General features: G+C 51.4%; 1 protein-coding gene across 7 annotated transcripts; it reads left to right on the top strand.

The window, feature by feature from the left end:
• The first annotated feature begins 667 nt into the window (after positions 1-667).
• On the top strand, positions 668-20,117 carry PHLDB3 (pleckstrin homology like domain family B member 3). Of its 7 annotated transcripts, none has more exons than XM_073795911.1 (16): positions 671-809; positions 1,277-1,641; positions 2,315-2,497; positions 2,721-2,858; positions 5,793-5,921; positions 6,169-6,327; positions 7,325-7,435; positions 7,597-7,680; positions 7,994-8,104; positions 13,922-14,021; positions 14,158-14,263; positions 14,347-14,434; positions 14,688-14,744; positions 17,494-17,713; positions 18,322-18,407; positions 19,315-19,680. In XM_073795911.1, exons 2-16 carry the CDS (start codon positions 1,408-1,410, stop codon positions 19,546-19,548), a joined length of 2,040 nt encoding a protein of 679 aa, XP_073652012.1. In that variant the 5' UTR covers positions 671-809; positions 1,277-1,407; the 3' UTR covers positions 19,549-19,680. The 7 variants fall into 7 exon arrangements, with proteins under 7 accessions (XP_073652016.1, XP_073652014.1, XP_073652012.1 ...); XM_073795912.1 differs by having other exon boundaries at positions 672-809; positions 14,173-14,263; XM_019932968.3 differs by lacking the exon at positions 19,315-19,680 and adding an exon at positions 19,687-20,117 and having other exon boundaries at positions 675-809.
• Positions 20,118-24,715: the final 4,598 nt, after the last annotated feature.

Raw genomic sequence — 24,715 nt, 5'->3', positions numbered from 1 at the left:
GGATGCCTAATGGTAAAGACCATGGACTTTCGAGAGAACAAATATGGTGTTAACATTAACATGTGTAGACTTTGCGGACACTTGTCCCCCTCAGCCTCAGTTTCCTAACTATAAAATGGAGATAGTAATCCCTTTCTCTACTGTAGGCCGCTGTAAGGATGAAATAAATTAATGCGTGTAAAATGTTTATACTTTATACACATAGCTCCTGATATCCAGTGATCCTTTCTCACATACCAGTTATTTTCCTGTTTTTGCCCAGAGAGGAAAGGGTCTGGCTGAGACCTTTAACCTCTGCCCTCCACCCATAGCAAAGTGGTGGTGGGGGGAACATACTTACCCCTGTCTCTGGGCGGGTCTCTGACTCAGCTCAGGGCACCCCCCTCCCCTTGCCCAGCTCCCCAAACCGGTCGGGGCCCTTCTAAAGGGCTCATTAGAGGGGAGAGGCCCCTATCTCCATTCCTCTCTTCCTTTCAGGATTCCCAGGGTCTGGACATTATACATAGGTGACCAAGGCGCCTGGCCCTCCAGGGGGGAGGAATGGGGGTGCTGGAGGCAGAGTTGGGGGGTCGTCATGCTGGGCTTTCCGAGGGTGGGGCCGGGATGGCCGGATGCCGCGGCTGCGGGCGGGGCAAGCTGGTCGCTCCCTCCTCCCTCGAGAGCTGTTGAACCTGTTGTCCCCATCCACTTCCGGGCTGCTGGGAAGGGGGACAGAGCAGCCTCTCTCCTCCCTCTTCTCCAGCCACCTGTCTAGTGGGCAGAAACTGCAGCGCCGGAGCGCAGAAGGGAGCGCGCCGAAGCCTGAGCCGGTGAGGGGGCCAGGGCTTGGGTGGTGGAGGGGGCTGGAGTTCTGGAATCTAGCTCCAGGAGGAGCCGAGGATTCAAGGCCCCTGGTTCGTCCAGAGGGAGACCAGGAGCCCCGACTCCTGGATCCCTCGGTGAGGCGGCAGGGGGCCCGCTCCCTTGCACAGTGGGGTCGGAGCTGAGATTACTGGGCTCCAGAGAGGACGCGGCGGAACCCGACTCCTGAGTCCGCGAAGGAGAAGGTGTTGGGGTCCCTCTAAAGTGGTCCAAGGGATTGTGCGGGGCTGCTGGGAGAGTACAAGGCTCGACACCTGGATAGCAGGGAGAGGCCGGTAGGGGGCGGACTAGGACCCCGGACTCAAATTCTGGTCAAGCCTCCGAGGGAGTGACGCCCCACGAGCCATCGAACCCCGCCCCTAGAAACTCCAGGCCGAGCCTCAGGAATGCTCAGTCGCCTCCTTTGAACTCTTAGGCCCCGCCTCTGGAGCGCTCTCCAGAGCTTTCGGGCGGGGCCTTGAGCCCTCCTGGGCCCCGCCCCCACGCTACCGGGCCACGCCTCCCGAACTCCAGGCTCCGCCCACCCGACAGGAGTCCGCAGAGGCCATGGAGACACGGAGCAGCCCGGACGAGGGGACCCCGCCGCCCGCGGTCCCCGAGTGCGACGCGGAGGTCCGATCTCAAGGGGCCGCCCAGCCCCGGGAGCTCCCCGAGGACTCCCGCGAGCAAGAGGTGCCCGAGGCCCCAGCAGAGCTTCCGAGCGGCCAAGGGGCTGAGCAGCAGACGGAGGAAGAGGAAGAAGCGGGAGAAGGCAGCAGCACGGAGAGCAGCCGCGATGCGGTGAGGGACCCGGAGGGCGAGAGCCACGGGGGGACCCAGAGAGACAGACCCAAACGGGTGACAGAGACACAGAGAGACAGGTATAGAAAAACCAGATAGACAGAGACCCAGAGACAGGGAGACTGAGAGACAGACCCAAAAGAGTTAGAGACACTGAAAGACCAGAGACAGAGACTCAGAGAGATGGGGATAGAGACACAGACTCAGAAACAAAGATGCTCAGAGAAACAGAAAGAGAGACAGAGAAACCTTGAGAGACGGAGATACTCCAAGGGAGAAAGAGAAATAGCGCTTCAGAGACGGAAGACAGATACTGGGTCAGGAAGATGAAGCCCAGATAAAAGGGGGAAAGACTCAAGGAGACCCGGGGGGAGAGAAAGAGATGCAGGACCTTCGAAGACGTGACGCCAAGAGTATGGGAACTGGATAAAGAAAAAGAAACACCATCCTGTGTCGGCTCTGTGCCCCTGGGCACTGCGAGCCCCTGGGCCACCTCCCGGGGCCGAGCGATCCCTGGACCTGCACCTTCCCCTCCTTGAATTAAAAGAACTTGGTGGTAGAGTTAAACGCCGACTCAGACCGCCTGAGGGGATGTTTGGGATGGAGAACAGACCTATTTAGTGACTGCAGGGGGCGAGTCCTCCCCAATTGACCACGCCCTCTTCTACCGCAGGTGGAGGCTTCGCCTTCCGTTCAGATCCCGGCCACGCCACCCGCAGCCTCTCAGGCTGGGGAAGGGGTGCGAGGGGCGGCGCGGCGGCTTAGAGCCCAGCAGTTGGAGGCACTGACTCGCGTGGCTTTGTTGGAGCAGCGAGTGAGGGAGCTACAGCGTCAGAGGAAGGAACTGAGGATCCAGGTGAGGCTGCAGACCTCTTGGGAATTCTGCCCCCAACTATTGGGGAACCCCGCAGGGCCAGACTCCCGGTCCTTTCCAACTGCGGGAGCCCAGCTCCATCCTCTCTCCGAATCCAGGAGTTCAGATTCACAGGTCCCTTGTTCAGACCCAGGCGTCCGAGCCCCCAGCCCCCTCCTACTCAGACCCAGGCCTCTGGGTCCCAGGCCTTATATTCTCTCCGCAGATGGAGGTGGAGGTGGCCCTGCTTCGGGGTGAACTGGCTGGGGAGCGAGTGGCCGTCTGGCGCAAGGAGGAGCAGCTCTGGGAACTGCTGGGGCAGCAGGTGGACTCAGAAAAGGGCGTCCAAGAGCAGCGGGAACAGGTCTGTTTGCCCTGCTGTGTCTTCCTCCTCAGTTTTCTTCCTTGTTGGATAGACATTCCTTGTGGTGCTTCTGGGCCCTGGGCCCTGAGGTTATCCCCATTCCCCAAACGGGGATCCTTGGGCTGGGGGCTGGGGGCAGGGCGCGGGGAGTGGGCCTATGCCTCTTCCTGTTTCCCTCCTCCCTCCTTGTCCATGACTTTAGGGCCTGACTCACTGCTTCATCTTCCTTTGCCCCATCTCTCTCTGCTCTTTAAATGTCATATTGTGAAAAACATCAAACCAACAAAGATAGAGGAGTCAGATGGGCTGCCAGGTGGCGTGCTCCCCAGCTTCAGCAGGGATTAATCCTCCGTTCCTGTTTCCTATCCCCCAATTGGCTTCCCTGTCCCTAGTTTTGAAAGCCAATCCCAGACATCATATTGCCTGTAAATGCTTTAGTTTTTATCTTACAGATAAGAACTCCTTTTAAAAAACATTATCCCCATATCATTGTCACACCTGAAGAATTAAAGTTCTTAACACCGTCTCATTTCCAGTCAGTTTTCATGGGTCCGAGGTTGTCTCAAAAACAGCTAACAGTTGGCTGTTTGAATCTGGTCCCCCAAAGGCCAGTATATTGTAGTTGGTGAAATGCCTTGTGTGTATTGTTTCACGTCTAATGGTCCCTGCTTACTGTACTATTTGTTGGAGAAACCAAGTCTTCTGTTCCATGGTCAGTGTGTGACCGGTTGCATGCCTGGGGTGTCCTTTATCTCATTTCTCTTCCTGGAAGCGGGTGGTTGGTTAGATGTAGAGGCTGGGTCAAATTCAGATGTGCTGTAGTGCTTCCTGTGTGCTGGGTCAGGGGGACATTGTCTCTGGTCCTCCAGACCTCAGTGAGGTCAGTCTGATCCCTTCGTAATAGTTATTTACCTAAAGGCTTTAACATCCATTGGTGGTCATTGCTTGGACCAGCTGGCACTATAGGTTGGAAAATGGTAACTTTGTAATTCTATCAAACTCTCTCTTTGCCCTTATATATTGGAATTTCCTGGGGCTGGGTCCTGAGTCTTCGTTTACTTCAAAGAGCCTATATTTCTCCCAGCCCTGATTTCCCTCTCAAAATGTAGACCTACGTGTCCCACTTCCTAGGATACTGGTTCCTAGAAGCTCCTTCCTCCCCCAGGACCTGGGATTCCAGACCCCAGCTCCTCCTCCCTCTAACCCAGGAGTCCAGGCCCCCAGCCCCTCCTCCCTCAGACTCAGGAGTCTGGCCCCTTCTCATTCACCTTATCCAAAGCTGACCTCAGCAACTCCCTTTTCCACACTGTCCCTGTCTCACTGTCCCTTTGGCCACCAGGTCAGAGTCCTGAGCCTCGCTCTGTGTGCCTCCTTATGTCTCACCCCAAGCCTGTCAGTCACCATGTCCTGTTCTTTGTGCTCCCTGAACCTCTCTTTCTAATCTGTCTCCTTTACATCTGCTCTGCTCAGACCTCACCTCACTCATTGCTTGGAGGACTCATGAAGGAGCTGGTCTCAACCCCTCAAGCCTATCTCCCAGAGGGATGATTCCACACCTAGATCCTTTCAATCCTTCTATGACTCCCCATTGCCCCAGGATAAGGGCTCCTCAGCCTGGTGGGCCAAACCGAATGTGAGCTGCACCTTGCCTGCCTTTCCACTGTCATGTCCCACCTGTGCTCCCCATCTCTTCCCTCTACCCCACCTTCTCCCTTCTTGGCCAGAGTTTGTCCCTACACTTCCTGTACTTTTCAACTTCCATTCATTTGCTCCATGCTGTTCCCCTCTATCCAAAATGCCCTTCCAGCCCCCTCTGTCTCCACTAGTCTAAATACTCCCTGTTTTTTTGGTTTTTTTTTTCCGGCCACGCCACACAGCATGTGGGATTTTAGTTCCCTGACCTGGGGTCGAACCCATGCCCCCTGCAATGAAGCATGGGGCCCTAACCACTGAACCGCCAGGGAATTCCCAGATACTCCCTGTTTTTTTGAGACTCACCTTAAAATCCTCACATCCAGGAAGCCTAGGATTACCCCAGTAGAAATTGCTCCCCGCGTTCTGGGTTCCCACAGTCTCTGTGTTTCACTGCCCTGATTGTCCCAGACTGTAACTGGCTGTGTCCCCTGCTGGAGCACAGGGCCCAGGTCAGACCCCCTTCTGGGTCCCCAGTATCAATCACCCAGCCTGGATATATTTTGCACTCATTCCCTCATTCATTTTTTTAACTTATTTAATTGAAATATAGTTGATTTACAATGTTGTGTTAATTTCTGCTGTACAGCAAAGTGATTCAGTTACATGTATATGTATATACATTCTTCATCATATTCTTTTCCATTATGGTTTATCACAGTATATTGAATATAGTTCTTTGCGCTATATAGTAGGACCTTGTTGTTTATCGATTCTGTATATAATAGTTTGCTTCTGCTCACTCCAACTCCCAATCTATCCCTCCCCCATCTCCAACCCTGGCAACCACAAGTCTGTTCTCTATGTCTGTGAGTCTGTTTCTGTTTCGTAGATTAGTTCATTTGTGTCATATTTTAGATTCCACATATAAGTGATGTCATATGGTATTTGTCTTTCTCTTTCTGACTTCACTTAGTATGATAATCTCTAGTTCCATTCGTGTTGCTGCAAATGGTATTATTTCATTTTTTAACGGCTGAGTAATATTCCATTGTGTATATATACACCACATCTTCTTTATCCATTCATCTGTCCCCTCATTCATTTCTTAAACAGCTGTTTACTTGACACCTGCCCTGGGTGGGCCTGTGTAAGTGTGAACCAATCAGACAGGGTCCCTGCCCTCATAGAGCCAACATCCCAGACAGGGAGGGATTTGAGATCTGGCTGGCCTGGCCCCCGCTGGCCTCTGTTTCCCTCCCTGGGCTCAGGCTGAGGCTAAGAGCCTGGTTGTTCATTCAGGAACAGAGGCACCTGAGCCAGGAGCGGGATCGTGTGGAGGGTCTTCGCCAGAGACTCCGGGAGGCCCAGGGGCAGCTCGACTTGCAGCCGGAAGACCAGCGTGAGCGGCTTCTGCAGGGAGTGCAGGAGGTGAGGGTCCACTGGACCCACTCAGGGACCCGGTGTCCAGGCCACTCAGGACCCAGACATCCAGGCCCTCAGTCCTCTGCTTCCCACCCACCTAGTAGCTCGGGCTCCAGCTCCCTAACCCCCAGGACTCTGGAATCTAGATCCTCAGCCCCATCCTCCCTCATTGCCCAGGATTCCCGGTCCCAGCCCACTACCCTCCTGGTTCCTAGGGGTTCAGGCCTCCAGCCTTTTTGTGTTTCCCCCACAGATGAAGGAACAGCTGGATGTGGCCCAGCGTGCCTATGAGGACCTGGAATTCCAGCAGCTGGAGCGGGAGAGCCAGTGGGAGGAGGATTGGGACAGTCCCAGGGCCCGGGCACTAGACCCCAAGGTCCAGGAACTCCAGGCCAGCGTGGTGCAGCACAGGGTGAGTCGGGCTGGGCTAGCCCTGCCTCCCTCGCCGTTGCCCTCTGTCTCCTCTGCTCCCTTCTTTGTCCTCGTGTCTTCCCTGTGTCACGTACTTCAAAATAGTAATGACAGTTGCTGACATTTATTGAGCATCTACCATGTGCTGGTCCTAAATGTTTCACGAATATTGAGTCATTGAATCCTTACAACAATCCTGGGAGACACGTCTTAAGATTTTTTCCCATTTTATAAGTGAAGAAACTCAAGGTCAAGGTGCTCAAGTAATCTTTTCCAAGGTCACTTAGTTCATAAAGGACAGAGCTGGGATCTGAACCCACTAGATCTTCGCCACTAGGCTCCCTGCCTCTCAAGCCCTCATCCCAAATGATGCTCTCACTAGTCCTTTCTGGGGACTTCACATTCAAGGGTCTGACAAGTCTCAATGGAAAAAGCAACATTTTGACTGTATTTAATACAAAGGTTAAAAAAAAAAATACAAAGGTTCCCAGGGTTTTGGCTTAGAAAGTTCTAATGTGGGTCTCCTTTCCCCACCTCTATTTCTGGACCTTTTTCCTGTCACTGTCTCTTTTCCCATTTCTGTCTCACAGCTTCTGTCTGTTTCTGTGCTGTTTCTGTCTTATCTCTGCATCTCTGTCTTTTGGGGTCTGTCTTGGTTCTTTTCTGTATCTCTTCTGGTTTGTCTCTGTCTTTCCCTTTCTTTCTCTCTCTGTTCTTGGCAACGGTGACTTTCTCTGTGTCTCCGTCTCCCTCGGTCTCTGGATTTTGGATCCTCCATCCCTCCAACTCAACTTCAAGTCTCTCTGGACCCCCCCAAAGGGGAGGAGGACACCACGGAGGTTAACTCTAAGTCCCCCACCCCCTCCCAGGCACCCAAATGCCAGGGTCTCTGTTATGGGGTGGAACAAGCCCCAAGCTCTCAAGGAGGACCTGATTCTGGGGAAACCAGCCTGGGGACCCTGGGGCAGCTGACCCCTGATTCTGGGGGTGCCCTGCAGCGCCGGATCCAGGTCTTGGAGGAGCAGCTCAAGTCACTGGGGGAGCAGATGGCAGCTGAGAGCCGGGGGCTGAGCCAGAAGAAGGAGGAGGCCCTTCAGGCCCTGACCCAGGTAAGTTCACCCCAGGCACCTGTCCCACTTGCCTCACTTCCCCCTAGGGCATCCCATTGCCTCCCTGCACCCCAGGTGTCTCCTGGCATCAGGGAGAGCTGCTGGGATGGCCCTTTCCGACCCTGAGGCGTGGCAGCCCTTGATGTCTTGCTGTCCCCTAGGAACGGAGCAGACTTCTCAAGCTTAATTGCCTTCAGGGAACCCCTGGCGAGGACTTCTCTGAGCCCAGCCAGGCCCTCACCAAGGTATGGGGATTTCATGCGACTGTCAGCCCCTTCCTCCCTCAGACCCAGGAGTCCAGGCGCCCTGCCCCCTTCTCCCTTGGGATCCACGATTCTCAACCCCTAATCCCTTTTCCCCCTGGGACGCAGGAGGTCCAGCCTCCAGGTTCCTCAGGGAACCAGACATCTCTGCCCATAGTCCTCCCTCACCAAGACCACATTTCAGCTCTCTTGGGACTTTGAGCCTTTGTTTTTCCATCCAAGAAATGGGCTGGCTCTGGAGGCTTGGGCCAGAGCATCCTTCCAGTGGCCAGCCACCCCACCTGTTCTCCTGCAGCTCCTGTTCACCCAGAAGACAAATCGCCAGTTGCTGGTTCTCCAGGACCCCACTGCTCACGCTGCCGCCGCCACCTCTTCCTGCCTCTTCTCCGTTCACAGCTCCCTCCAGGTGCCCCCCCAATGCCTCGTCACCCCGGGTCTCACTGGTAACTGTGGCTTTCTCTGCGGTGCACCTGGGGGAGAGGGAAGGCCGATCAAGTGGTATTAATGTTTATCAGCCTCCAGCTTTATTATTCATTTTCTTTCTTCTGCCTAACACCCCACCCCTCCCCTGGAGAAATGGGACTGTGCCTACCCAGGTGTAAATTTTAAAAGCCACCCAACAGGGCATATTGATAAGAAGGCCTCCTCCCCCCACCCCACTGGCCCCTGGCTCCCTCCCCAAAAGCAGGGCAGCTACTTGTTTCCTGAATATCCTTTCCTCCAGATCTTCTTAAAGCCGGGGATCCCAGCTTATTAGTGGGTTAAAACATTTATTGAGTATGTTGCTACCAACTTTTTTTTTAATATTTATTTATCTATCTATCAATCTATTTATTTATTTATTTTGGCTGCGCTGGGTCTTAGTTGTGGCCCGCGGGATATTTGTTGCAGAATGTGAGATCTTTTTTAGTTGTGGCATGAGGACTGTTAGTTGCGGCATGCGGGATCTAGTTCCCCGACCAGGGATGAAACCCGGGGATGGAACCTGGGCCCCCAGCATTGGGAGTGTGGAGTGTCACCCACTGGACCACCAAGGAATTCCGGCTACCACCTTTTAAAATGAAATAGAGTAGACAGTGGCAGAGTGCTATGTGTGAGGTAGGGGTGAATAGTCAATGAAAAGAGTTTTGTTTCAGTCATGTGGATAGGGGGCCAGCGCTTAGAAATTGGGAGCTCTTTTTCTATCATGTAAATGTTTTTTTCAGAAACATGTCTATTAGCTACTAGTTGGCTTTTATTTTCTAGCTTAAGACTGTCGTGGAGATTGTTTTCCACTGAGACATTTAGAGCTGCCGCTTCCTTTTCAATGGCTCTGTAATAATGATATAAACAATAACAACCATAATGACAGTTAACATTTGTGGAGTCTTCATAGCATGCCAGGCACTGTTTTAAATGCCTCACGTGGATTCACTCATTTAGTCTTTGCAACAACCCTACAAGTTGGGTTCTTCTTTCCATTTTATAGATGAAGAAACTGAGGCAGAAAGGGGAAGTTTCTTAACCAGCTAGTATGCGGCAGAGCTGGGATTTGAACCCAGGCACTCTGTTTTCAGAGCCTATGCTCTGAACCACTCTGAGCTTCTGTGTGGCACACACTTCTATGTGGAGGCACTGAGCCAGCCCTCCCTCTGAGGACAGCGATTGGAGTTTTTTTGCAGTTTAAGCAATGCTGTTAGGAAGATCCATGTATGTGTGTCTTTGTACCCACAATAATAATAACAAATTAATATCAATTATTATCTAATTAATGTTGTCTGTTATAATATTTAATTGTTTCTATTGTCTAATATAATATGCAACATTATCTTATTAATTAATATTAACAATATTCATATTAATATTAATTTTAAGAGCTTAACGTAGGCCAGGATCTGCTCAAAACCATCTTATGCCTTCGAGCCACATGAAGTTGCTATTATTTGGAGGTGAGAAACAGTCAAATACTGACAGTTTGAAGTGCTTCAACCTCATATATATTATATTATTATATACTAATATTATATTATATAATTATTGTTTCATGGATATACAATTCAATAATATACGTTACATATTCATGAAATTTTATGTATATATAATTTTATTTTTTGCTCAGCAGAACCTGCAGAAGTAGGTCTTGTTATTATCTGGGTAAAGGGTTAGCAGAGCTTTTAACTTTCTAGCTGGAAGCTTGATAAAGGTGGACGGTCAGCTGTGTTGCCAGGCAACGTGACTTAGGGTAAATATGACCCTTATAAGTAAATTGCGTATCTATAAATACTTGGTGGGAAGCTGGGTCCATTCCTATAGAGGTGTTACCTGAGTCATTGGCTCCTGTGTACATGGAACTTCTAAGGCCAGGTGCACCCTATACCCACCGGCGTGGATCCCACACGCACCTTGCACCTGGGTGTCACCTGGGGGCCAGACACTGACCCCTGGACGCTGGTAGCCGTGCTGGGCACTCTTTTGTGTGTTTTGCATGAGGTCACTCGTTGAATCCTTGCATCAGCCCTGGCAGGGCAGCGGGACGTTGCTCACTTTACAGAGGGGGAATCTCCCCGAGAAGAGCCGTGACTTACCAAAGTCACACACCCAGCTAAGCAGCAGAGCTTAGGTTTGAAGCCAGGCTGCCTGTTTCCACAGCCTGTGCCTTTCGGGAGATGAGGATTTCTCAGGGATCCTTCAGAACCTAAGTGGGTGACTGGTTAGCACCAGCTCAGAGGGAGCGACCGGGGACCTCGGGATACATGAGGAGCCCAGGGAGTGTTTATTTACTCAGCCAGATAAACCGTAAACAAGTGGATAAATGAATGCAGGGATTAACAAATGACTCCTCCTTGCCCCTTCCTCTCTCTCCCTCCAAGTCCTATTAAATCCTTCTCAAATTCTATACCTTCTTGCCAGGATCATGTGATGACTAAGAGTACCTTGGGTTCCAGTACCTGTTCTGCCACTTCCTAGCTGGCTGACCTTAGAGACAGCTCTGTGCCTCAACTTACTTAGCTGCAAAATGGGAATAATAACAGTATTCATTGGTTAATGCATTAAAACTCTTAGTGTGATTGATGCCTGGCACATAACAGGTGCTCAGTAATGTGGGCACCTGTTACTGTGATTAGAGTTATACTGATTGGTATTATTGTAATTTTATCATTCTTATTCCACCCACTCCCACCCTCATCTCTGGTTTTAGTGACCCTATACCAGCCTCCTCACCGGTTTTCTCTATTTTAGTTTTTGTCTCCCAATAATTTATTCCCCAAACAACAACCAGAGTGATCTTCATCCCTCCTACTTCAGCTCTTCCCACCAAAAGCCTTCCATGATTCCCCCAGTCTCCTCACCATGGCCCACAAGTCCCTGTGTGGTCTGACCCCTGCCCACCTCTCACCATCCCCCTTCCTGTACTGACTGCTCAGCTGTAGGAGCACTGACCCACCAGCACTCCATACTTGTTCCTGCCTCAGGGCCTTTACACTTGCTGATCCTGCCACCTGGAACACCCTTCCCCTCAGTCTCCCCTGGCCAACTTTTTTTTTTTTGGCCCCGCCACAGGGCTTGTGAGATCTTAGTTCCCTGACTAGGGATCAAACCCAGGGCCTTGGCAATGAAAGCCCGGAGTCCTAACCGCTGGACTCGCAGGGAGTTTCCCCTGGCCAGCTCTTATCTTTTGGGCCTTAGGTCCAGCGTTCAGAAGGCTGTTCCTGGTCTTCCAGTTGGAAGGTGATCCTTTTTTATATCACCGTTTTATAACACACTCTTCACTAACAGCAATTTCTGATGATACACTTATTTATACGATGGCTCATTCAGTTCCTACAATGTCAGCGCCATGGAGACAAGGCTTGGGTCTCTCTTACCCACCTCTTCCCTCAGTGCCAACAATCTGAGGTCTCTCAGCTGGGGAATGCTGGGAATATCAGTTGAAGGCAGGAAAGAGTGAAGAACCACAGGAACTTGGGACTCGGTTTCCTCTTTGTGAAGCAGAGCGAAACTTTCCCGACTCCCAGGGCTTTTATAAGCTGAAATGGTCTTCCGAGGGCCAAGTACACTGTTAGGCACTTGATAAATGTTAGTCACTATTCTAAAAAACGTTTTAAAATAATACGAATCTAGAAAATCACATCCAGGGGGTCCCTGGCGGTCCAGTGGTTAGGACTCTGAGCTTCTACTGGAGGGGAACTGAGATCCCGCATGCCGGGTGGTGCGGCCAAAAAAAAAAAAGAAAAGAAAGAGAGGGACTTGCCTTCATTAATTATTTGGTTACCCAGGGATATGGTTTTTGTAAGAAATGCAGGGAAAATGCTTAATGGTTTCACTTCATTCTCCTGTCTTCAGAATAGAGTTGGTTCTCCTGCATCCTCCAAGGTGACCAATGCAATTTTTATTTTAGTATTATTATTAACTTGTGGATTACATATATTTGAGCAGTGAGTATCCCTACTGGTGTTCAAATTATGCCACTTATTTATTTTTATTATCCACACAGAGTTTTTGCTCTTTTTTTTCTTTAAGAAATTATTTCAGTTTTCTGTCTTGATTACTCTCAAATAATTTTGTTTTCATTTTTTGGTAGTTTTTTTTTATTTTGAAATGATTTAAGACTTACAGAAATTGCAGGAATAGTAGAAAGAATTCCTGCATACCTGTCACCCAGATTCTGTGATTAACATTTTACCACATTTGACATTTGCTTTCTTATTCTCTCTCTGTACACACCCACCCACATACACACACACAGTTTATTATTCTTTCCTGAAGCATGATTCCCCTTTACCCCTAAATACTTCTACTTTTATTACCTAAGGTCAAGGCCATTCTCGTACATAACAACAGTACAGCGACCACATTCAGAAGCTACCATTGAGACAATATTATTCAAGTCCACAGATGTGATTCATATTTTTGCCAATTGTCCCACAATTTTTTTTAAGCAAAAAACAAAAAAAGAAAAAAAATTTTTTTCTGATCTAGGAACACAGGTTGCATTTGGTTATCATGTTTATTATTATTTTTTGAACTAATATTCCTTTTGTTCCAAGTTCAAAGGTCATGGGAGGGTAGTCAGAGAAAAGACCTTTCCCACCATTGTTTTCATCCACACAGTTCACCTCCCAGGGGTGGCCAGGGTTACTAGTGTCTCCCGTCTTCCCAGAGATCCTCTGTATTTAAACAGTCATGTATATACTTTCCCCCTCTTTTTGTTTTTGTTTTTGCGGTACGCGGGCCTCTCACTGTTGTGGCCTCTCCCGTTGCGGAGCACAGGCTCCGGACGCGCAGGCTCAGCAGCCATGGCTCACGGGCGCAGCCTCTCCGCGGCTTGTGGGATCTTCCCGGACCGGGGCACGAACCCGCGTCCCCTGCATCAGCAGGCGGACTCTCAACCACTGTGCCACCAGGGAAGCCCTGTTATTCTGTCTGATATAAACAGCATCCTCCTCCTTTTTATATATGCTTTGGAGTTTTCCTCCATGCAGATGATCCCTAGTTTATCCCTGCCTCCTTTTGACGGGCACTTAGGTGGTCTCCGGGCATCTTTGGGGATTAACCTTGAAATCAGGTCATTTTGCACATGTCTGAGTGTCTCCACAGATATAGTCCTAGAAGTGGAATTGGGGCTCAAACTTACCTATGCATTTGTCATTTTGATTTTCTTTTCTGTTTTTGTTTGTTTTTCTTTTCCTTTTCTTTTTTTTTTTTTTCATTGACTTTAAAAAAGGAGCCAAACTGGCCTCCATAACGGTTGTTGCAATAAAACGGCCCCCAGCATTGTGGGAGCACACCTGGGTTTCGCACACTCCCATCAACACTGCGGGCTTTTGGGGTTTTCTTTAACAGTTTTATCAAGGTATATAGTTCACCTGTGCTACAATTCACCCGTTTAAAGTGTACAATTCAGGGGTTTTTAGTCACCGAGTTGTGCAGCCATCACCACAATCAATTTGAGAACATAGTCATTATCCCTAAAGAAACCTCATACCCTTTAGCCATCACCCCTCAGTTCCCCTCTCCTCCCAGGCCCTGGAAACCGCTAACCCACTTCCTGTCTCCCTGGATCTGCCCGTTCTGGACGTTACACCATGTGGTCCTTTGTAACTGGCTGCTTTCACTCAGCATCACGTTTGCAGTGGCGTTTTGATCTGTGCCAGTGAGACGGTGGTTTTACTTGGCAGTTCTCCAGCTTCATGGTGGAGCCTCAGCATCTTTTCTTGTGTGCGTGGGCGTTGTGTGTTTTCAGGGCTCCATTGGCCTCCAGGGGACTGGAAGTCTGCCCCGGAAGAGGGGAGAGAGAGTGAGCCAGAGGGGATCCCCCCGGCCTCTGTCCTTCTATTGTACTGGTGAGTACGTACCCCTCCCCTGCGTAGGCTCTTCCCCCGTTAACCACCCTCCTGCAGCACAGGATGGAGGAACCTGGTTGCCTCTGTTGGGGTAGAGGTGGAGGGGCTTAGACAGGGTAGCATCCCAGCCCCCCAGCCCTTCTCCCCACAGGAGCCCTGAAGGCCTCGGCCCTCCCGCCCTCAGCCAGAGACTCCGGGAGACACCCCCTCTATCAGCTGCTGAACTGTGGCCCCAGAAATAGGTGAGACATCAGGGAGAAGGTGGGGAGATGGGGGGAAGAAGTCGGGCTGCTGTAACCTGCGCGTCTCTGTTCTCTGCTCCCAGTTGTGGGGCCCTCCACCTGGACATTGCCCGTATGGAACACCTCCTGCAGCAGGCTGTGGCAGAGAGGGAGCGGCTGCTCCAGGCCAGGGTGAGACGGCAGCCCCTCCCTCCTCCCTCAGCCCCAGGTTCCAGACCCCCGGCCCCTCCCCTCTCAGACCCAGGATCCAGGCCCCCGGCCCCTCCCCGCTTAGACCCAGGATCCAGACCCCTGTCCCCTCCTCCTTCAGACCCAGGAGTCCAGGCCCCTGACCCCTCCTCCCTCAGGACCCAGGAACCCAGTACGTTTTTCCCACTTATTATTGGTTAGCATTCTCGTTGATGTTTTCTTTCTGCACTCACAGGAAGGGACAAGAAGGAGCACGGAAGGTGCCTCAGACCCCCCTGTACCTGCTATCATGGTCAGTCCCACCCCTAACCCTCCCCAACCACTACTCCCCTGGTCTGTCTTGCTACCCTGGCCTCTGCCCTGTCTTATCTCACCCTGTCAGTCTCCTCCAACGGCACAGGAAGGTATCCTGGGCTTGGCAAGTGGAAAGGGAACTCGAAAGGCCTAGTTCCTGTTCCCATCAGGATCGTCTGTATTCGTGGCGTGTCCTCGAATGTCTTTTAAAACCCTGAGATAGAGTCCTCCCTCCCTGCTTTAAAAAATACCATTAATTTGTGGGAAAAGTCACTTATCCTGTAGAATTTCTCACACTCTGGATTTAGCTGACAGCTCCTTATTAAAATTTTATTTCTACCTACACTAAGAACATGAATACTTTTTGTTATAACAGACACTTCAGAATTGGGGAAAGTGAAGTTCCCCTCATCTTACCTCCGGAAGTGCAGGTGTTTTCTATCGCGGAGAAGCGTTCAAATCTTTTTTTTTAATACTTTCCTACATACACCGATCAAACCATATTTGGTGAATTTATTTTCCTTGTAATCGAGTACATCATTCCCAACCTGCTTTTGGTTCTCTCAACCATTTGGCATATTCTTATTCCTTTCAACCCAGTATTTACAGAGGGCCTACTGCGTGGTAGGCCCTGGGTTATATAGCAGTGGCCAGAGTGACAATCCCTGCCCTTGGAGAAGCTGGCGTGTAGCAGGGGAGAGAGACAAAAAGCAGCGTCAGTAAGTAAAATAAGTAGCACGTCAGGTGCTGATAAGAGTTCAGGAATAAAATAAATTGGGAAGGGCAGTGGGGCCTTCCGGTTTCAGGCATAAGCTCTACCTCATTAAAAATGAAGCACTCCTGCTGTGTAGCATCATCATTTATTAAACGGTTCCCTGTTGACTGCACTGTCCCCCCCACCCCACCCCCTTACGGCTCAAGCTGCCTTCTCGTGCCCGTGAGCAAGTGTGTCTCTGGGATTCGCACCTGGAAGTGGAATCACCAGGTCAGGGAGCCTGACAGCAGCGAGCTCATCCGTGAAACAGCCCCATGTGGAGGGTGCTGTGATCACCACCGAGTTTCAGTGTAGGGAAACTGAGGCTTCGAGAGGGACAGGCGTTCCAGGGAGGTGACATGGGTGGGCAGTGGGGGAGCTGACAGTCCCAAGCCCATCCCTGCTGTCCCGGATTGGGGCCCGGCTCCCCCACATCCTACCTGGGTGACCTTGATGAGTCAGTTCCTCTCTAGAAGCCTCAGTTTCCTCGTCTGTCAAATGGGGGCAATAATGGGTTGTTTTGGAGAGGCAACAAGGTGATCACTTGGCACAGTGCCAGCCACAGAGTGGGACCTTCCATACGTGGTGATCAGGAGTGTTACCGTGTGGATTTGGTGAGAGGACCCAGTGGGTGCCTCACTGCTGTGGCCTCTCCCGTTGCGGAGCACAGGCTCCGGACGCGCAGGCTCAGCGGCCACGGCTCACAGGCCCAGCCGCTCCGCGGCACGTGGGATCCTCCTGGACCGGGGCACAAACCCGCGTCCCCCGCATCGGCAGGCGGACTCTCAACCACTGCACCACCAGGGAAGCCCTGGTGGGTTCCCCTTTAACCACCCCTTCCCCTCCTGTGCATTCCCCGGCTCCTCCCCATTTCCCCTCCTCCTCATTCTCCCCTGTCTCCATCCAATGAGTCTCACCTCTGTTTCTCATGCATTCTTGCTTTGGCCTTGCTTCAGTGTTTTCAGCCCTTGATACTCAGAATGTGGTCCACGGACCAGCAGCATCGGCGTCCCTGTTCCCTGGGAGCTTGTTAGACGTGCAGAACCTCACCCTCACCCCAGACCCCCACCCCGGAATGACTGAATCCCAGGCTGCATTTTAACAAAATCCCTAGGGGGTCCCCTTGCATGCTGAAGTCTGAGGCCTCAGTTTGACCACGGAGATCATACCATTCTTTGCAGGGATCATTTGGGAAGAATAGGTATGATCAGGCTGGGCCTTGTAACAGTAGACACTTTGATCACCTTCATTCTTCTCCCCTTTATGGCCTCCTGAGATGACACTCTGCCTGGGGAGTCCTGGCTCGTCAGCTCTGGCTGTGTGACTTGGGCCTAGTGACTTAACCTCTCGGAGTCTTGGTTTCCACATCTGTAAAATGGGGACAATGATGTACTTACCCCTTGAAGAGAGTTTGAGGGGACACAGATTATACCTATAAAGTGTTTTGTTAGCACAGGTAATAATCAGTAATTTCATCACAACAAGAATAATAACAATAATAATAATGATGGAAACAGAGCTCTCATTTATTGATCACTCACTATCTGGTCCCTGTTTTACAGAGACAGTAGATGAGGGTCCCACCAGGGTCCATCACTTCTCTAACACATCTCCGGTGTTTCAGGGTAAGCGCTAGGGTCAGGAAGACCTGAGTTTGCCACCCAGCTCTGCCACTTAGAAGCTCTGTGTGACCTCGGGTGGATTATTTTCTCTCTGTACTTCAGTGTGCTCATCTGAAAAATGGGGCTCATAGTAGCCCTGACCCGAGGGTGGCCGTGGGGAGTCAAGGAACGGACGCTGGTAAAGCCCTGGGCAGAGTGTCAGTTCATCGCTTTAGCTGTTGGAAATATCATCTTGATCGTCATTGTTAATGAAAGGCTGTGCCGGGCCTTATACTCGAGCTACTCTGACCAGCACCCCTCGGGGGCGTCCAGGCTGCAGGACCTGCCCCCCCACCCCATGAAGTCACTGCCCCCTTCTCTTGCTTTCCCAGGCCCCGCCCACAGCCCCATCCCGCCCTCCCGGCCCTCGGGTCTTGGATCTCCGGCAACACCTGGAACGCTGGGGCCACAACCCGGAAAGCTGCCCGCACATACGGGTGTCTGGGGGCTACTGCCGCGGACCCCTGGTGAAGATGGGAGGCCGTATCAAGACCTGGAGGAAGCGGTGGTTCTGCTTTGACCGCCAGGCCCGCCGCCTGGCCTACTACACGGGTAAGCCCACCCTGGCTGCCTTGGGACCCGGGCCCCCAGGACCCTGGAAGAAACCACAACAGACTTTCACCCCAGAAACCTAGGCGTCCCACCCTCAGCCCCCTTCTCTCTCAGGCCCACGAGTCTGGATCCCCAGCCCCTTTCCCCTTTAGTGAGCCAGCCCTCCTCGGTAACATGGGTAACAGTTTTGTACCACTCTGGTTCCCCAGACCCCATTTTCCTAAGGTGCCCTAGAGGAGCATTGCCAGTGCCCAGCCCACAAATCTGGGGTTCCAGGCCCCTCCTCCTTTCTCTCTAGGAGAATCAATGACGCTGAATCCCTCCTTGAGTCCCTGCCCTTCTCAGGGGCCAAGGCACTAGGGGACCTAGGATTCCAACTCCCCAGACCTCATTCTCTGGTCTTGTCCAGTCACCACACCAGTCTCCCTCCTAGTCTCCCGTCAACATGCACTCACCTCCCAACCACAGTACTTTAGGGACCTACAGACTCTGCCACCATGTTCCTCACCCCCACCCCAGTCTCGGGACTTGGGCCCAGTGACTCCCCTGCTCCCCCCACCATACACGCCTCTCACTGGCTCTGTTTCTCCCTCACCTCCCTCCATCAGACAAAGAACAGACCAAGCTCAAAGGCGTCATCTACTTCCAGGCCATTGAGGAAGTCTACTACGACCACTTACGCTGCGCCTTCAAGGTGAAGCCCCTGCTTGGTGCTGCTCTGCCCTCCTGGTTGGAGCCCCGGCTGTCAAGCCTGATCTTATCCTTGGGAAAGGCCACCCACAGCCCCTACTCCATCCAGCACAGGAAACCAACAGATCATTTCACTGCAGGGACCAAAAATCAAGAGCTTAGTCTTTGGCTCTCAGCCCACTGATATTTTTCTTGGAACAAAAGTTTTAGAGCAGAAATTTGGCAAACGCAGATGCCAAGTTGAGAATAAATGTCTGAATTGGGCAGGGTGAGGACTGAGGCAGCCTGGGAGCATCTAAAGGAGACGATCATTCGTTGGCATCTGCCCATCATTGCCAAATGGTGATGGACCCCATGGTGTCATATCATATTTATTTTTCCCCAGAGGACGCAGGAATTGGAACTTTTATAAAAATAAAAGTGCAAAAAAATAAAAATAAGTAAAAAATAAAAGTGCAGTGCGAGAAACATACAATGTTTAGAAAGCTCTGGAGAGCAACTGTGGCTTTTTAGAGCTTAGGCTGGAATCCGAGCTGTGGGACATCAGGAAAGTGACTTCCATTCTCCAGCCTTAGTTTTCTCACCTGCAGAATCGGCACTCTTCAGCCCATTTCTTCAGAGTTGAGAAGGTTAGAAACAGATAATGGACATAAAGGATTTACCTAATTCAGGGTTGGCAACTAGGTACTCAATAAATAGGTTGTAGACACTAGGTGTTTCCCAGTTACAAACCAGGGGGACCTAGATTTTGGGGGGAGGGGAAATTTGAATGTCTGTATTTATTTCTAATATAGGAGAAGGTAGGCTGGGGGATTGGGACATGGGTCCGTACTCTTTTTTTTTTTCTTTTCTTTTCTTTTTTCGGTACGCGGGCCTCTCACTGTTGTGGCCTCTCCCATTGCGGAGCACAGGCTCCGGACGCGCAGGCTCAGCGGCCATGGCTCATGGGCGCAGCCGCTCCGCGGCATGTGGGATCTTCCTGGACCGGGGCACGAACTCGTGTGCCCTGCATCGGCAGGCGGACTCTCAACCACTGCGCCACCAGGGAAGCCCCCATCCTCTTTTTGAATTCCTCTTGCTCCCATAATTCTAAGGGCCTTCCTGTGTTAATTCATTTAATCCTCATAACCCAACGAAGTAGGTAGCATCATTTAGGAAGACAGATGGGGAAACGTTCAGGGAGTGTAAATAACGTGCCCAACCCCACAAAGCCTATAAATAGCAAGGCTGGGATTCCAACTAGGGTGGACTCATAACCATCTCCACTCCGCTTCTTATTCCAGAGCCCGAACCCTCGCCTAACGTTCTGTGTCAAAACCTACGAACGCCTTTTCTACATGGCGGCGCCAAGCCCAGAAGCCATGCGCATCTGGATGGACGTCATCGTGACAGCGGCTGACGAGAACCACGACCCCTGAGTGAACATATCCTCTCAGGGGGACATCCCAGCGAGGCTCTGCCCCGCACGCGCTGCCTCGAAGCCACGCCCACTGCTGGAAATCCTGGGCCAGCCCCTTTGGAACTCTCCCGGGAATTTTGTGGGCTCGGCGGTTCGACAGGTCTGAGCTGCGCAGTTCTGGGCTGCAGGTGTCTTCCCGGACCGGAAGCCAGCCGCTGAGGCTCTGCCTTGGGTGGGAGGAAGATTGCGGGGGCGGGAAGGAACTATTTATTGGTGCTCCTGTGATACTGAATTAAACTTGGAGGAAAAACAGTGGTTACTGCTGAGGTTCCCAGCACAGGCGTACGGGGCCCCTCGACCCCTAGGCAGGACATCTGAATTACGGGTACCTCGGAGACCATGCATCCTTTAGCTGTTCTACCCTTTAGGAATGGAGACCTTCAACCCCAAGGTCATGGCTGGGAGGGGCGGGGGTGTGGGGAGGCATGCGTCCTTAGTCTTGTGGCAATTTTGTTTTTTCAGTTTGTGGACCCGCCTGCTTCCACCCTTTTGGACGTGACTGGGCTATTGGCAATTTCTAGGAACTCCTAGGCTCCTGCCCTCCAGGCCGTGACGTATGTTATTCCCTCTGCCCTTCCCTTAACCACCTAGCTCCTTATTCTTCGCGTCTTAATTGGGATGTCCCCTCCTTCAGGAAGCCCTTTCTGACTCCCTCAGCTGGATCAGGTACCCCCCTTTGAGCCCTCCTGTCCCATTCCTGAACATTGTGGGTCATCACTGGTGATGGATCTATGTCCTGACGGACTGGGAGCTCCCTGAGGGCAGAGCCAGGGCTGTCCTGGTCATGGCTGTGTCCCCAGCACCAGAGGGCACATTTCATCCCATGAAAGTGGAAAAAAAAAAAAAAGCTATCCTTTCACCTGTGGGTCTTTATGTAATGTTCCCTTTGCTAAGTCACCTTTCCCCACTCCACCCTACTCATCATTTAGGTCATAGCTCAGATGTTTCCTTCTCCAGGAAGCCTTCCCTGATTCTCCTGGCTGAGTCAGATGCTCCCTCTGAGCTTCCCATCCCAGCCTTGATCACTCTGCCTGCTCCTTCCCCATCACGGCTTTGACTACTCTAGGTCATCCGTGTGTTTGATGGGTGTGTTTCCCGTGCTGGGCGGGAGCCCCAGGAGGCAGGGGTTGGGCTATTTCCATCACTACTGAGTGCTTGGCACACAGCAAATGGCCTGTAGGCAAACTAGGTGTTGAGGGAATAAATTGATAAGAAAGACGCTGAGGATGGGGCGATGGTGAACGACAGGCATAGAACTTTTCATCATTTACATCTCACCTAAGGTGTCTCCTCCTTCAGGAAGCTCTCCCTGATCCCTGGTGGGCTTCCGCAGTCCCCTGAGCTCCCCGACTACAGGACCACTCCCTGACCACTCTAGGCTGTCACTGTGTGGTACAGGTCATTTCCTCCCTTAAACCTCTCTGGAACTAGGCATCCAGTCCCTCTGGTTCCCATCTCTTCAGGACCTGGGTGTCCCATCCCAGGATTCCTTAAGGATCCAGATGTGCTCCTGAAACCCCGGAATGCAAACACTCCTTGGGGACCCGCGGTGTTCCTTGGCCTCTACCTCCAGGTGTGAGGCATCTAGATTCTTGGATCATTTCATCCCTTAGCCCCTCTGCAAACTGTCCCCTTACTGGGGCCAGCTTCACGGGCATGTGACTAGTGCAGTTGACAGGTCCCATGTTCAGAAGAGCCCTCTCGGCTTTAATTATCTGTGATTGCCATCCGGAAATTCTTAATTTTGTATTTGAATTTGTGTTTTGTAAGTGAAGTCTGAAGGGTGTGGAGCTTGAGCTGGGGGGACTGGAGCCTCAGCTCAAATGAGGTCCCACACCTGCCATCTCCCACCTCCCCGGAATAGGTTCTGTCTGCCTTCCCCTCCCTGCCTCTGCCCTGTGACTTCCGCCATCCTCCAGCCCCGACAAGGGCCTGAGTGCTCACGGGAAATCCAGGCACTTGTGCCTCTTGGCATCTCAGGTGGGGCACAGTGGCGGGCGGCTGGTGGAAGGGGAACCCAGCAACCAGTTTGCTTTAGTTGTGGGGCAGGGTCTCTAGACACCTGTAAGAGTCTGTGCTCGCCCCACCAGTATCCCTGTGCCTGAGGGAACATGACATTAGACACCGTATGGGGTCAAGAGAGATGCAGGAAGAACGGAAAAGAGCATTTCTCCTTTAGTACATTTCATGACACTCCTTCCTGCCTTTTGAACCAGGTCTCCATATTTTCATTTTGCACTGAGCCCCGCAAATTATGTAGCCAGCCCGGGCCCTGACCCCATCCCTTCTCTGACGCATCCCAGACATCACATCCCAGAAGGAGTGGGTCTGAGGCAGGCTGGGAACATCACTGGGCTCAGAGCCTGCCCTTCCCCAGGGGACACGAAACCCATAGTGGAAATAGCCCCAGGCTTGTCTGAGGCCCTGGCATGAACTCCAGGGCTGGGGACCAGGTGCCTCCACACTGACTCCTCTGTTCATCTCTCTGGGGAACCAATTCTAAACCTCTTTGCAGTGACCCCTGTGGAGGGGAGCTGGGGAGAGTCACAGAGTAGGTTTAAGTAGAGGTCCGGTATTTAAACCTCCCTCTGCTCTTTGGTCCTGGGCCAGGTTTGGGGTGGGGGGGCGGCGGTTGGTGTCAGCACCCGGGATTCGGCAGGCCTGAGCAAGAGGAGACTCTCCACCCTGGGTCCCACTCCCTCCCAAGACACCAGATCTTCTGGTCTGGCCAGTTGGGGTTCCTCCCTGAAACTCTCCCACACGGCTGGGACCTGAAGGGCCTCCTGAGTGCACAATAATAATAGAATTGTAGCCCTGCCTCGCTCCATCCCTCTGGAGACAGGGGGTTTCAGACCTGTTTGGCAAAGGAGGCAGCTGAAGTTCAGAGAGGGAGATGGAGTTGCTTGAGGTCACACAGCAAGAGGATGGCAGAGGCAGGAGTAAAATTTCAGTCTGTCTGACTCCAGACTTAATACTTTGTCCACTGCCTCACTCCACCATGAAAGACTCTCCTCCCTTTATTATAAAACAGACACCTCAGAGGCTCAGAGAGGTGAAGACACTTAGTGGGTCACACAGCAAACCATAAGTGAGGCTGGGATTCCAAGGCTGGGAGGCAGGGAGGTAGGGGGAAGTGTTGAATGACTTCACAGCCACTCACTTTCTCTCTCTGAGCTTCAGCATGATGACAAGCAACCCAACCTAGGTGACTGAGGTGCTAGTCATTATTGGCGAGGGGGGTGCCCCATGGGGTCCGGAGAACAGATAAAACCTTTATGAACACAGCCGCTATTTTTCCGGCCATAGGTAAATCTTATCTGTGAGTCAGGAGAAACAAAGCAAGGCTAAAGCTGTAGTTTAAATAATAATATAATATAAATAATACATAACATTGGGTTGGCCAAAAAGTTCATTCGGATTTTTGTAACCTCTTACAGAGAACCCAGACGAACTTTTTGGCCAACCCAATACAAGCAATCACTTCTATTAGCTTATATATGTGGAAGCTTAGTCATTCTGTGGTTTGCACAGTGTTCTTGTTTTTTCCTGTGTTCAGACACAGAAGGCAGTGGTCCTGATTGTGTCTCACTCCATCGTGGTCACAGTGTGGCCCCGTATGTGTTGGTGCAGGGGTGTAACAGAGCACCCAGACATCGCTGTGAGCCGCCAGCCAACTCCCAGCCATCAGAGGCTCTTGTTCCCTTACCTGGGAGACTGCCCTGCTCCCTCCCCGGTCTCCTGGCCTTCTCTTGCCCCTTCTACTCTTTTCCTTTTTTACTGAGGCCACAATGGCACTCCTCCCCCACCCTTTTCTTTTGGTAAGAATCGTGTACCTTCAGTGAAGTGCATAAATGTAAAATGTACAGCGTACAGCTCGTCGATTCTTAACATGTTTGCAGTTACATGTGTAACTACCACCCAGATGAAGATAGTAGGGGTTCCTTCCTATTACTCCTTTGGGGCAATGCCCTCCCCAAAGTAACTCCTATTTTGATTTCTATCACCACTGATTAGCTTTGCCTGTTCTAGAACTTCATAGAAATGGAGTCACATGGTATCTTCTACTTGTTTAAGGCTTTTTGAGCTCAACATAAAGTTGGGGGTTTTTTTAAGATTTTTTTTTTGATGTGGACCATTTTTAAAGTCTTTATTGAATTTGTTACAGTATTGCTTCTGTTTTTTGTTTGTTTGTTTTTTAGCCGCGAGGCATGTGGGATCTTAGCTCCCCAACCAGGGATTGAACCTGAACCCCCTGCATTGGAAGGCAAAGTCCTAACCACTGGACTGTCAGGGAACTCCCAACATAAAGTTTTTGAGACTCACGTTGGCACCCAGGCCAGTAGTTGGCCCGTTTTCATTGCTGCATAATTCCCTGGGATTAGTGAATTCATTTCTTGATAAGTTTTTGCATCGTTTGCCAGATTGATAGCTTAAAAAGCAAATCTGATTGTGTCTCGGAGCTGATTTAGACCCCGTGAAACATTCTCCATCTTTCTCAGAATTAATTCAAACCTCTCCTCAGGGCCTGGAATGGCCTCTTTTGCCTCAGTTTCCCCCTCACTCCTGAGCTCCAGGTACAGGAGCTCCAGGTACACTGCTCTCCTCTCTGTGTTCGAAGGGTCCATGCTGCTTCCAGCCGAGGTCTCTGCACGTGCTGACCCCTCTGCTTTGCAATGTGCTCTGCCCCCATCCCGACCTGCTTCACTGGCTAAACCTCCAAGTCTTTAAGATCGTAAGGCACCTGGATGATTTACATCCTCAGGGACGCTTCATTGACCAGCCCCCACTTTTAGACGCCACACCTCCTTGTAGCTCCCTACACTTCTTCCTTCGTTGTCCTCGCTGTAAATAAC

This window comes from Tursiops truncatus, chromosome 19 (genome assembly GCF_011762595.2).
Source record: "Tursiops truncatus isolate mTurTru1 chromosome 19, mTurTru1.mat.Y, whole genome shotgun sequence".
Lineage (NCBI taxonomy): Eukaryota > Metazoa > Chordata > Mammalia > Artiodactyla > Delphinidae > Tursiops > Tursiops truncatus.
This window is presented reverse-complemented; position numbering and strand designations above follow the sequence as displayed.

Excerpts from the sequence above, each read along its gene's own strand:
- PHLDB3 (XM_073795911.1), top strand. The coding sequence starts at position 1,408 with ATGGAGACACGGAGCAGCCCGGACGAGGGGACCCCGCCGCCCGCGGTC. Across the intron at positions 2,498-2,720 it reads GGAAGGAACTGAGGATCCAG|ATGGAGGTGGAGGTGGCCCT; the intron begins GTGAGGCTGCAG and ends TTCTCTCCGCAG. Across the intron at positions 14,435-14,687 it reads AGCGGCTGCTCCAGGCCAGG|GAAGGGACAAGAAGGAGCAC; the intron begins GTGAGACGGCAG and ends CTGCACTCACAG.